This window comes from Oncorhynchus masou, chromosome 9 (assembly GCF_036934945.1).
Source record: "Oncorhynchus masou masou isolate Uvic2021 chromosome 9, UVic_Omas_1.1, whole genome shotgun sequence".
In the NCBI taxonomy this organism is placed as follows: Eukaryota; Metazoa; Chordata; class Actinopteri; order Salmoniformes; family Salmonidae; genus Oncorhynchus; species Oncorhynchus masou.
The window spans coordinates 85,798,335-85,811,745 of NC_088220.1; the positions used below are offsets into that span (position 1 = coordinate 85,798,335).

The 13,411-nt window shown below is 46.9% G+C and overlaps 1 protein-coding gene across 1 annotated transcript in view; it reads left to right on the forward strand.

Annotated features, from left to right (window-relative positions):
- The window catches only part of LOC135546712 (ubiquitin carboxyl-terminal hydrolase 32-like), a 130,586-nt gene extending 120,183 nt beyond the window's left edge, over window positions 1-10,403 (forward strand). The window contains exons 31-34 of the mRNA XM_064975346.1: window positions 1,908-2,145; window positions 3,194-3,693; window positions 5,244-5,336; window positions 5,460-10,403. Coding sequence (XP_064831418.1) covers window positions 1,908-2,145; window positions 3,194-3,693; window positions 5,244-5,336; window positions 5,460-5,633 — 1,005 coding nt within the window. The 3' untranslated portion in view covers window positions 5,634-10,403. The remainder of the gene's footprint in view (window positions 1-1,907; window positions 2,146-3,193; window positions 3,694-5,243; window positions 5,337-5,459) is intronic.
- The last annotated feature ends 3,008 nt before the right edge of the window (window positions 10,404-13,411 follow it).

Genomic DNA, 13,411 nt, shown 5'->3' on the forward strand with positions numbered 1-13,411 from the left:
ATCACTACAGTACCCACCATCACTACAGTACCCACCATCACTACAGTGCCCACCATCTCTACAGTACCCAGTACCCACCATCACTACAGTGCCCACCATCACTACAGTACCCACCATCTCTACAGTACCCACCATCACTACAGTACCCAGTACCCACCATCACTACAGTACCCAGTACCCACCATCACTACAGTGCCCACCATCTCTACAGTACCCAGTACCCACCATCACTACAGTGCCCACCATCTCTACAGTACCCAGTACCCACCATCACTACAGTGCCCACCATCTCTACAGTACCCACCATCACTACAGTACCCAGTACCCACCATCACTACAGTGCCCACCATCACTACAGTACCCACCATCACTACAGTACCCACCATCACTACAGTACCCAGTACCCACCATCACTACAGTACCCACCATCACTGCAGTGCCCACCATCTCTACTGTACCCACCATCACTACAGTACCCACCATCACTACAGTACCCAGTACCCACCATCTCTACAGTACCCAGTGCCCACCATCACTACAGTGCCCACCATCACTACAGTACCCACCATCACTACAGTACCCAGTACCCACCATCTCTACAGTACCCAGTACCCACCATCACTACAGTACCCAGTACCCACCATCTCTACAGTACCCACCATCACTACTGTACCCACCATCACTACTGTACCCACCATCACTACAGTACCCACCATCTCTACAGTACCCACCATCACTACAGTACCCACCATCACTACAGTACCCACCATCACTACAGTACCCACCATCTCTACAGTACCCACCATCACTACAGTACCCACCATCTCTACAGTACCCACCATCTCTACAGTACCCACCATCACTACAGTACCCACCATCACTACAGTACCCACCATCACTACAGTACCCACCATCACTACAGTGCCCACCATCACTACAGTGCCCACCATCACTACAGTACCCACCATCACTACAGTACCCACCATCACTACAGTGCCCACCATCACTACAGTGCCCACCATCACTACAGTACCCACCATCACTACAGTACCCACCATCACTACAGTGCCCACCATCACTACAGTACCCACCATCACTACAGTGCCCACCATCACTACAGTGCCCACCATCACTACAGTGCCCACCATCACTACAGTACCCACCATCACTACAGTACCCACCATCACTACAGTACCCACCATCACTACAGTACCCACCATCACTACAGTGCCCACCATCACTACAGTACCCACCATCACTACAGTGCCCACCATCACTACAGTGCCCACCATCTCTACAGTACCCACCATCACTACAGTACCCACCATCACTACAGTACCCACCATCACTACAGTACCCACCATCACTACAGTACCCACCATCACTACAGTGCCCACCATCACTACAGTGCCCACCATCACTACAGTGCCCACCATCACTACAGTACCCACCATCACTACAGTACCCACCATCACTACAGTACCCACCATCACTACAGTACCCACCATCTCTGCAATGTAAACAGAAAGATGAACATCACTTTATTGGTCAATTGCACAGAAAGTCCAACTGAAATGTGACTTCCTCTTTTAAACCAACCCTTCCCAAAGACACACATACATTTAGAGGTTTTGGAGAGGTGTGGTGGGGCTCCCACACTGTGGAGCTGCTGCAGTGGGGGGGGTTTAAGTGCCTTGCTGAAGGGCACAATGGGCAGGCAATGGCATCTAGGATTTGATATCAGAACCCCTCCGGTTACCAACTCACTTGCCGGGCAGACTCAGGCTTCGAACTGGCAACCCCTCCGTCTGCTGGCTCACCTCTCTCACCGCTAGTGCTACCTGATGTCTCTGTACACATATCTTCATCCGAGTGTTTCAATACTTCACGTTGTTCTTTATTTGCAGATAGTACACCTGAAGAGGTTCCAGTTCGTGAACGGCCGCTGGATCAAGTCTCAGAAGATTGTCCAGTTTCCCAGAGAGAGTTTTGACCCTAGTGTTTACCTGGCTCCCCGGGAGGCGGGGCTTAATGGGCTACACGGTCTGCAGAGCCGCAGCGAGGGGGAGGAGCTACTGAGGATAAGAGGAGGAGAAACGGTATCCTCCATCTCTGCCCCTGCTGGGTTCCTCAACATCCTCAAAGGTCTGTCATCCTGTCTAAGTCTCAAATAGCACCCTATTCCCTTTCTAGTGCATAGTCCCTATGGACCCTGGTCAAATGTAGTGCACTATATAGGGAATAGGGCCCATAGGGCTCTGGCCTAATGTAGTGCACGATATAGGGAATAGGGCTCTGGTCTAAAGTAGTGCACTATATAGGGAATAGGGTTCTATAGGGCCCTGGTCTAAAGTAGTGCACTATATAGGGAATAGGGTTCAATAGGACTCTGGTCTAAAGTAGTGCACTATATAGGGAATAGGGTTCAATAGGACTCTGGTCTAACGTAGTGCACTATATAGGGCATAGGGTTCTATAGGGCTCTTGCCTAATGTAGTGCACTATATAGGGAATAGGGCCCATAGGGCTCTGGCCTAAAGTAGTGCACTATATAGGGAATAGGGCCGATAGGGCTCTGGTCTAAAGTGGTGCACTATATAGGGAATAGGGTTCTATAGGGCCCTGGTCTAAAATATTGCACTATATAGGGAATAGGGTTCTATAGGACTTTGGTCTAAAGTAGTGCACTATATAGGGAATAGGGTTCTATAGGGCCCTGGTCTAAAGTAGTGCACTATAGGGAATAGGGTGCCATTTGAGGCACTCCTCTCTCAATGGAATCTTGCTGCTTTTTCGGTCATTCAAGGTGACTGTTGATTCCAAGTCCCTGATTTAGCTTGATGATTTGCCAAGTCATCTGCAGTAGTTTCCTATTGTTAAACAAACTAATCCTTCAGAGTTGGGTAATGAAACCAGAGCAAGCATGTATTTATTTCTATTCATTAGTGTACAACACGATACACCGCATAGCCCCATATACCCAGGAAGGATTAGATCGAGCTGTTTTACTGAGTCTCTCTCTGTCTCTCTCTCTCTCTCTCTCTCTCTCTCTCTCTCTCTCTCTCTCTCTCTCTCTCTCTCTCTCTCTCTCTCTCTCTCTCTCTCTCTCTCTCTCTCTCTCTCTCTCTCTCTCTCTCTCTCTCTCTCTCTCTCTCTCTCTCTCTCTCTCTCTCTCTCTCTCTCGTTTCCACAGCCTCTCCAGCGTCAGGCAGGAAGTCAGCCCCTCCCTCCTTCATCAGCCGTACCAGCAGCCTCAAGACAGGAGGAGGCAGTCCAGGGGCCACGGGCCACAGACAGACCCGCCTCAGGCTCCCCCAGCTGGCCAGCCGGCACCGCCTCTCCAACAGCAAGGAGAACCTGGAGGGTAGTACCAGGGAGAGGGGCAGCGGCCCTGACACAGAGCCCAGGGAGGGAGCACCGCAGGCGAACACGGAGGGTGGGCTCGTGGGGGTGATGAGTGGAGGTTTTGGGGAGGTCGGGGTGAGGAGCGGGCCAGAGATGTCCACCACAGATGCGTCCAGCAGCCTCAGTAATGTCATCGTGATGAACGGGGACAGCGGTGGCCATAGCAACGAGGTGCTAAGCACGGAGGCCAGTACGGCGCCCAGCACGGACCTAGAGACCACTGCAACAGCCCAGCTGCACCAAAGAGACAACAGCCTGGAGAACATCTACAACTTATATGCAATTTCAGTGAGTGCTTCCAAAACTACTTGGAGTTTAGCCTCCTAACCTATGCCTCGGGAAGATTGATTTAGTTTAATATGCATCAAATCAAAATCAAATCACATTGTATTGGTCACATGCACATGGTTAGCAGATGTTATTGCGAGTGTAGCGAAATGCTTGTGCTTCTAGTTCCCGACAGTACAGTAATATCTAACAATTCCACAACAACTACCTAGTTTGCCCCCGGTGATGCTATGTGCAGACCTCACTACCCTCTGGAGAGCCTTGTGGTTGAGGGCGGTGCAGTTGCCGTACCAGGCGGTGATGCAGCCCGACAGGATGCTCTCAATTGTGCATCTGTAAAATTTGTGAGGGTTTTAGGTGACAAGCCAAATTTCTTCTGCCTTCAGTTGAAGAGGCGCTGTTGCGCATTTTTTACCCCGCTGTTTGTGTGGGTGGACCATATCAGTTTGTCAGTGATGTGTACACCGAAGAACTTACAACTTTCCACCTTCGCTACTGCTGTCCCGTTGATGTGGATAGGGGGGGTGCACCCTCCGCTGTTTCCTGAAGTCCACGATCATCTCCTTTTAGTTTTGTTGACGTTGAGTGTGAGGTTATTTTCCTGACACCACACTCCGAGGGCCCTCACCTCCTCCCTATAGGCTGTCTCGTCGTTGTTGGTAATCAAGCCCACTACTGTTGTCATCTGCGAACTTGATGATTGAATTGGAGGCGTGCATGGCCACGCAGTCATGGGTGAACAGGGAGTACAGGAGGGGGCTGAGCACGCACCCTTGTGGAGCCCCTGTGTTGAGGATCAGCGAAGTGGAGATTTGAGATTTGTTGAAGGTACCTGGGGGCGGCTCGTCAGGAAGTCCAGGACCCAGTTGCACAGGGCAGGGTTCAGGCCCAGGGCCTCCAGCTTAATGATGAGCTTGGAGGGTACTATGCTGTTGAATGCTGAGCTGTCGTCGATGAACAGCATTCTTACATAGATATTCCTCTTGTCCAGATGGGATAGGGCAGTCTGCAGTGTGATGGCGATTGCTTCGTCTATTGGGGCAGTACGCAAATTGAAGTGGGTCTAGGGTGGCAGGTAGAGGTGATATGATCCTTGACTAGTCTCTCAAAGCACTTCATGGTGACAGAAGTGAGTGCTACGGGGGCGATAGTCATTTAGTTCAGTTACCTTTGCCTTCTTGGGTACAAGAACAATGGCGGCCATCTTGAAGCATGCGGAGACAGCAGACTGGGATCGGGAGAGATTGAAGATGTGGGTAAACACACCAGCCAGCTGGTCTGCGCATGCTCTGAGGACGCGGCTGGGGATGCCGTCTGGGCCTGCAGCCCTGCGAGGGTTACAGTTACTTAGATATAGTTATATACTTCGGGATTAGAAAGCCTCTGAACCAAATGGAACCCTATTCCATATATAGTGCACTACATTTGACCGGGGCCCATGTTGTGTTAGTAGTAGGTTCTCTCTCTCTCTCCCTCTCTCTCTCTCTCTCCACAGTGCCATTCAGGTATCATGGGAGGTAATAGGTGGTTCTCTCTCTCTCTCTCCACAGTGCCATTCAGGTATCATGGGAGGAGGACACTATGTGACCTATGCCAAAAACCCCAACAACAAATGGTACTGTTACAACGACAGCAGCTGTAAGGTAAGAAAACACACACACACACTCTCGACTAATAGACAATTAATCTAGCAAACCAGTTAGTAATTTTTGAAGCCAAAACGAGACATTTTTAAAGTGCGTACTTGTTTGCCGTGTCCTCCCTAGGAAGTGCACTCAGAGGAGATGGACACGGACTCTGCCTACATTCTCTTCTATGAGCAGAAGGGAGTGGACTTCTCTCAGTTCCTGCCAAAGACTGACGGCAAGAAAATGGCCGACACCACTAGCATGGACGAGGACTTTGAGTCTGACTACAAGAAGTATTGTGTCCTTCAGTGATTTCATGATCACACCGTCTTCCACCGGTCAACCGTCAACATTATGCCTGGAACTCTGGACAGACGGAAAGGACACAGGGCTTCTTCAGCCGGTCTCAACTGGGCTCCCAGGAAGCACAAAATGGTGTCTTTTGGCCGAGTCATCACAAACTGAGCCACTTGGAGGCCGGAGCGGTTGTCATGCTTTCGGATACCGCAAGATACCCCCTTGTTGTTTTGTCAAGAGAACAACATTGAAGACCCATTTTTTTTTTTTAAAGCACTAAGCTGTTGCACATTGAGCCTGAGGAAACCCTCCCTCTTCCGTGTGTGTGTGTGTGTATGTATGTATGTATGTATGTATGTATGTATGTATGTATGTATGTGTGTGTGTGTGTGTGTGTGTTATATTGTCAGCACATGAGCTGATATTGCTTCCTCGTTGCGCATATTTGTCCCCTGCAGCCATCAAAACATGTCACTATAGTGAGTTATAGAGACAGACATTATGTAGGTACATAATGTCTGTCTCTATAACTCAGTATAGTGAAACGGTAATATAGAGATTATATTAATATTATTTTATCGATTAAAAAAGGGGTTCTCCAAAGATTTTTATTTTCCTTCTTCAGTAACGATACTGTCATTTAAAAAAACAACAACTCCTAATGCTACCTCACTGCATTTCATTGGCCAATTGGAACGGTCAAATATTTTTTGACAGTATTAAAACCTCACCCACTTCCTCCTTTTGATGTCCCCGCACACACACACACACACACACACACACAGACACACACAGACACACACACACACAGACACACACACACACACAGACACACACACACACAGACACACACACAGACACACACACACAGACACACACACACACACAGACACACACACACACACACACAGACACAAACTTTGAAAAAGAATAATCTCCCTTTTATGAAGAAAGATTCCACCAAATTGAGGGGTTTGACCTTAATTTGACCCCTTGCCAAGCAACTTCCTAAAACAAAAAAGTGCAATTGCTGATCAATGTACCCATGACATCGAATGACTTTAGGGGCGTTCACTGTAAGTCATTTTAACTTGAGTTTAAATCTTGGTTATGTTGTGGACAGGTGCCATAGAGGATGTTTCAAAGATAATATATAAATACATATATTTGTAATTGTTTTCTCTTTCTCCAAATACATATTTTATAGAGTTATTTTTATCATTGCAATTATTTGTATGTAAAATTTTTTTTGTTATTTTAAGGGTTGTTCTCATCTCTCTGTTTTGTCTACAGTACGTCTCATCTCTCAGTACCTTGTAGGGAGCCACTCTGAGACTGTAAATGAATAGGGCCACATGACACCCTATTCCCTATGGGCCCTGGTCAAAAGTAGTGCACTACTGATGAGTACCTTCACAAAGTATTCATACCCCTTGACCTATTCCACATTTTGCTGTTGTTACAGCCTTTGTTTCTCCCTCTCACCCATCTACACACAACACCCCATAATGACAAAGTGAGGGGTGAAAAAAAAATCTGATATGTTTGCAAATTTATTGAAAATCAAATACAGAAATATCTCATTTACACAAGTATTCACACCCCTGAGTCAACACGCATTAGAATCACCTTTGGCAGCGGTTTCAGTTGAGTCTTTCTGGGTAAGTCTCGTGTCAAACTCATTCCACGGAGGGCCGAGTGTCTTGCGGGTTTTTGCTCCTCCTTTGTACTTAATTGATGAATTAAACTAATTAGTAAATATCTCCTCTCACCTGGTTTTAATTGAAAGGAAAAACCTAAAACACGAAGACATTCGACTCTCCGTGGAATGAGTTTGACACGCCTGCTCTCAAAGCTTTGCACACCTGGATTGTACAATATTTGTACATTATTCTTTTAAAATGTCTTCCAGCTGTCAAGATGGTTTTTGAGCATCGCTAGACAGCCATTTTCAAGTCTTGCCATAGATTTTCAGGATGATTGTTAAGTCAAAACGACTTAGTCCAGTCAGGAACATTCGATGTCATCTTGGTAAGCAACTCCAGTGTATGTTTGTTTTAGGTTATTGTCCTGCTGAAATGTGAATTCATCTGCCAGTGGAAAGCAGACTGAACCAGGTTTTCCTCTAGGATTTAGCCTGTGCTTAGCTCTGTTCTATTTATTTGTATCCTAAAAAAAAACTCCATGGTCCTTGCCGATGACAAGCATACCCATAACATGATGCAGCCACCACCATGCTTGAAAATATAAAGAGTGGTACTCAGGGATGTGTTGGATTTGCCCCAAACATAAAGTTTTGTATTCAGGACATAAATTGCCACATTTTTTGCAGTTTTACTTAAGTACTTTAGTGCAAACAGGATGTATGTTTTGGAATATTTGTATACTGTACAGGCTTCCTTCTTTTCACTCTGTCAATTAGGTTAGTATTGTGTTGTTGATCCATCCTCAGTTTTCTCATATCAGAGCCATTAAACTCTGTAACTGTTTCGAAGTCACCATTGGCCTCATGGTGAAATCCCCGAGCGGTTTCCTTCCTCTCCGGCAACTGAGTTAGGAAGGACGTCTGTATCTTTATAATGACTGGGGTGTATTGATCCACCATCCAGAGTGTAATTAATAACATCACCGTGCTCAAAGGGATGTTCAATGTCTGCTTTTTATTTTTGACCCATCTACCAATCAATCCTTCTTTACGAGGTATTGGAAAACCTCCCTGGTCTTTTGTGGTTGAATCTATATTTGAAATTCACTGCTCAACTGAGGGACCTTACAGATAATTGTATGTGTGGGGGTACAGAGATGAGGTAGTCATTCAAAAAAATGATTATTTGACATGTTAAGCACATTTTTTTTCACTCCTGAACTTATTCAGGTTTGCCATAACAAAGAGATTGAATACTTATTGACCTCAAGACATTTCTGCTTTTCATTTTTCATTAATTGACAACAATTAATTCATTATTTCATCTTTTGCTATTATGGGGTGTTGTGTGTAGGCCAGTGACAAACAATATACATTTTAAAATCAGGCTGCAAAAACAAAATGTGGAAGAAGTCAAGGGGTGTGAATACTTTTCTCGAAAAACTTCTCGAATAGGGTGTCATTTCTGATGCCTTCCGTCAAATTTGTCCATGCGATTGTTGAGCTAAAGTGTCCTCATCACTCTGTTCCCTAAACAGTCCTATGTTTTACCATCAGCTGCTAGGTAATGACAGTATGTGGTGTAACACTACTCAAACGGTTCTTCCTAGCACTGTCATAACGACGACATAACATGTTGCAACCCACATTTCACGTCAGCTATGTGTGTTTTGTAGTAGCTGCTCTCGTGTCGAAGCGACCATCTTTTCAGATCGCCACTGTGTCTTTCTTACCTGGAGAACAATAGGATGATTTGGTCGTTCTGATTTTTATTTATGATTTTAGTTGTAAAAAAAAAAGGTCTCTCTCTTTATAGTGAAGTTTTCTTCCAGCTTCCATGAATCATTCAAGAGAATGTTATGTGATTTAAATCACCAAACTCCAACTGTTGTTGCTGCTCTATTGGTGGTGGCGGGTGGGGGTGGGCTGATCGTCATTGATTCACTGGATGAAGGGTTTGTCATTTTTAAATGAAACGTTATTTTTCCTCGTCAAACAATATTTTTGAGACTAATGCAAAAGTTTCATTACTGAATGTTATTTTTGTATTTTCTTTTTTTTATATTTCTCCCCCCCCCCCCCTGTAAGACGATGTCTAACTATTGAATATTGTAGAGAGAGAGAGAGAGAATGTTGTCCCAACTTTTTAAAATGCATTACTTCACTCAAAGGGAACCGTTTTGTGGAGATCAGAACAGGCCCATGTTTCAATGTTTATACAAGCATAGCACTTAGAATGCCTGCCCATTACCTTGCTTCATACTAAGTTAGTGTTAGTGTGGATATCTGAACCGCTTCATACTAAGTTAGTGTTAGTGTGGATATCTGAACTGTCAAACAAAGCTGCTTTTCTACAAATGGCACCTTGTACCCGATGTAGTGCCCTTTTTTTGGACTTGGTTTGTCGAGATGCGGTGACTCTGAACGTACCTTGTGCGGCTGCGCCCTGTTTAGAGACTGTGTCTGAAATGGCACCATATTCCCGAATGTGTAGTTCCTTATATCGTGCACTGATTTTGACTAGGGCCCCTAGTGCTCTGGTCAAAAGTAGTGCACTGTGTGGGGAATAGGGTGCCGTTTGGGACAAAAAAAAAAGATCTATACCAGGCTTGTACCACATCTTCAGCTCTCTTGTACCAGCAGCAAAGCACCGAGACGACAGCTTGGAACCCTGCTTCTTTCCACTGAGATGGTTCACTCCAGATTCAGTCAGCTAAATGTTTGTTCTGATTCCAGGCTGATGTCTTCTTTTAAAACACTTCTGTGAACATTTCAATCCTGTGAAGTACAAGGGGTTAATGTATTAACTGAACAGTGAACACCCCTCCCTCTGTGGCAGCATGGTATGACCCGTTGACAGGTAGTGTAGTCTGCTACTGAAGTTGGTTTTCACCTCCTAACTTAATTTTTGATGGATTCGGGAAAGATATGTATTAATTGAATTAGCTTTTTTTATTTTGTAAAAACATTGCACTGACATTGAAAATGTACATCAAGTGTTTTGTAAATAAGACATTTAAAACGGATGTATTTGAATATAAACTGTAAAAAATAATACTGTAGTTGTATATGGAGTGATGATACTGTTGATCTGTAACCAAGAAACACATTCAATAAATCAGACGCAATTAAGCCTTTCAGTTAATGGGTTGGTTTTCGTGTGTGAGTGGGTGGGGCGGTCGGTCGGAGGGCTCCAATCACGCTTGGAGCAGGCACAGCCTGTGAGTATAGGTATTGTGAGTTGAGTTAGTGTATGTGAGAGGAAGCCACAGCCCTCCACTGAAGCCCGGGTCTCTTTCTGTGAGTTGAGTTGGTGTACAGTGTACAGACCCCTTTACTTTTAATCACGTTACGTTACGTACCTTATTCTAAAATATATATTTTTTTCTTCCCCCTCATCATTCTACACACAATACCCCATAATGACAAAACAAAAACTGTTTTTTTTTTTTTTAGAAATGTTTGCTAATTTATCAAAATTAAAAAAAGATGACAGTTACTCAGTACTTTGTTGAAGCACCTTTTGGCAGCGATTACAGCCTTGAGTCTTCTTGGGTATGACGCTATAAGCTTGGCACAGCTGTATTTGGGGAGTTTCTCCCATTCTTCTCTTCAGATCCTCTAAAGCTATGTTAGGTTGGATGCACAGCTGTTTTCAGGTTTGATCGGGTTCAAGTCCAGGCTCTGGCTGGGCCACTGAAGGATATTCAGAGACTTGTCCCGAAGCCACTCCTGTGTTGTCTTGGCTGTGTGCATAGGGTCGTGGTCCAGTTGGAAAGTGAACCTTCGCCCCAGTCAGGTCCTGAGCAGGTTTTCATCAAGGATCTCTGCACTTCGATCCGTTCATCTTTGCCTCGATCCTGACTAGTCTCCCAGTCCCTGCCGCTGAAACATCCCCACAGCATGATGCTGCCACCACCATGCTTCACTGTAGGGATGGTGTCAGGTTTCCTCCAGATGTGACGCTTGGCATTCAGGCCAAAGAGTTCAATCTTGGTTTCATCAGACCAGAGAATCTTGTTTCTCATGGTCTAGGTGGCTTTTGGCAAACTCAAAACGGGCTGTCGTGCTTTTTTACTGAGGAGTGGCTTCCGCTGGAACTCTCTACCATAAAGGCCTGATTGGTGGAGTGCTGCAGTGATGATTGTCCTTCTGGAAGGTTCTCCCATCTCCACAGAGGAGCTCTGTCAGAGTGACCATTGGGTTCTTGGTCACCTCCCTGACCAAGGCCCTTCTCCCCCGATTGCTCCGTTTGGCCGGGTGACCAGCTTTAGGAAGAGTCTTGGTGGTTCCACACTTCTTCCAAATAAGAATGATGGAGGCCACTGTGTACTTGGTGACCTTCAATGCTGCAGACATGTTTTGGTACCCTTCCCCAGAGCTGTGCCTCGACACAATCCTGTCTCTGCGATCTACGAACAGTTCCTTCGACCTCATAGCTTGGTTTTTGCACTGTCACCCGTGGGACCTTATATAGACAGGTGTGTGCCTTTTCTAGATCATGTCCGATCAATAAAATTTACCACAGGTGGACGCCAATCAAGTTGTAGAAACATCTCAAGGATGATCAATGGAAACAGGAAGCACCTGAGCTCAATTTTGAGTCTCATAGCAAAGGGACTGAATACTTTTGTGAGGTAGTTCTGAACTTGATTTATTTATACATTTGCAAACAATTCTGGAAAACCTGTTTTCGCTTTGTCATTGTGGGGTGTGTGTAGATTGACTACATTTAAAAAATATTAAATCCATTTTAGAATAAGGCTGTAATGCAACAATGTATAAAGAGTCAAGGGGTCTGAATACTTTCTGAATGCACTGTATGTGAGAGGAAACCACAGCCCTCCACTGAAGCCCGGGTCTCTCTGCAGAACAGACCAACCAGGAGCTGCTAGCACTAACGGACCGGACCAGCTCGGAGCTGCTAGCACTAACGGACCGGACCAGCTCGGAGCTGCTAGCACTAACGGACCGGACCAGCTCAGAGCTGCTAGCACTAACGGACCGGACCAGCTCGGAGCTGCTAGCACTAACGGACCGGACCAGCTCGGAGCTGCTAGCACTTACGGACCGGACCAGCTCGGAGCTGCTAGCACTAACGGACCGGACCAGCTAGCCCTAACGGGCCGGGCCAGCTAGCCCTAACGGGCCGGAACAGCTAGCCCTAACGGGCCGGACCAGCTAGCCCTGACGGGACGGACCAGCTGGGAGCTGCTAGCCCTAACGGACCCGGACCAGCTAGCCCTAACGGACCCGGACCAGCTGGGAGCTGCTAGCCCTAACGGACCCGGACCAGCTGGGAGCTGCTAGCCCTAACGGACCCGGACCAGCTGGGAGCTGCTAGCCCTAACGGACCCGGACCAGCTGGGAGCTGCTAGCCCTAACGGACCCGGACCAGCTGGGAGCTGCTAGCCCTAACGGACCCGGACCAGCTGGGAGCTGCTAGCCCTAACGGACCCGGACCAGCTGGGAGCTGCTAGCCCTAACGGACCCGGACCAGCTGGGAGCTGCTAGCCCTAACGGACCCGGACCAGCTGGGAGCTGCTAGCCCTAACGGACCCGGACCAGCTGGGAGCTGCTAGCCCTAACGGACCCGGACCAGCTGGGAGCTGCTAGCCCTAACGGACCCGGACCAGCTGGGAGCTGGTGGGTAGGTAGGTGGGTAGGTAGGTAGGTAGGTAGGTAGGTAGGTAGGTAGGGTTAGACAGGTGGGTAGGTAGGTAGGTAGGGTTAGACAGGTGGGTAGGTAGGTAGGTAGGGTTAGACAGGTGGGTAGGTAGGTAGGGTTAGACAGGTGGGTAGGGAGGTAGGTAGGGTTAGACAGGTGGGTAGGTAGGTAGGTAGGGTTAGACAGGTGGGTAGGTAGGTAGGTAGGGTTAGACAGGTGGGTAGGTAGGTAGGTAGGGTTAGACAGGTGGGTAGGTAGGTAGGTAGGTAGGGTTAGACAGGTGGGTAGGTAGGTAGGTAGGTAGGGTTAGACAGGTGGGTAGGTAGGTAGGTAGGTAGGTAGGTAGGGTTAGACAGGTGGGTAGGTAGGTAGGTAGGTAGGGTTAGACAGGTGGGTAGGTAGGTAGGTAGGGTTAGACAGGTGGGTAGGTAGGTAGGTAGGTAGGGTTAGACAGGTGGGTAGATAGGTAAGTAGGGTTAG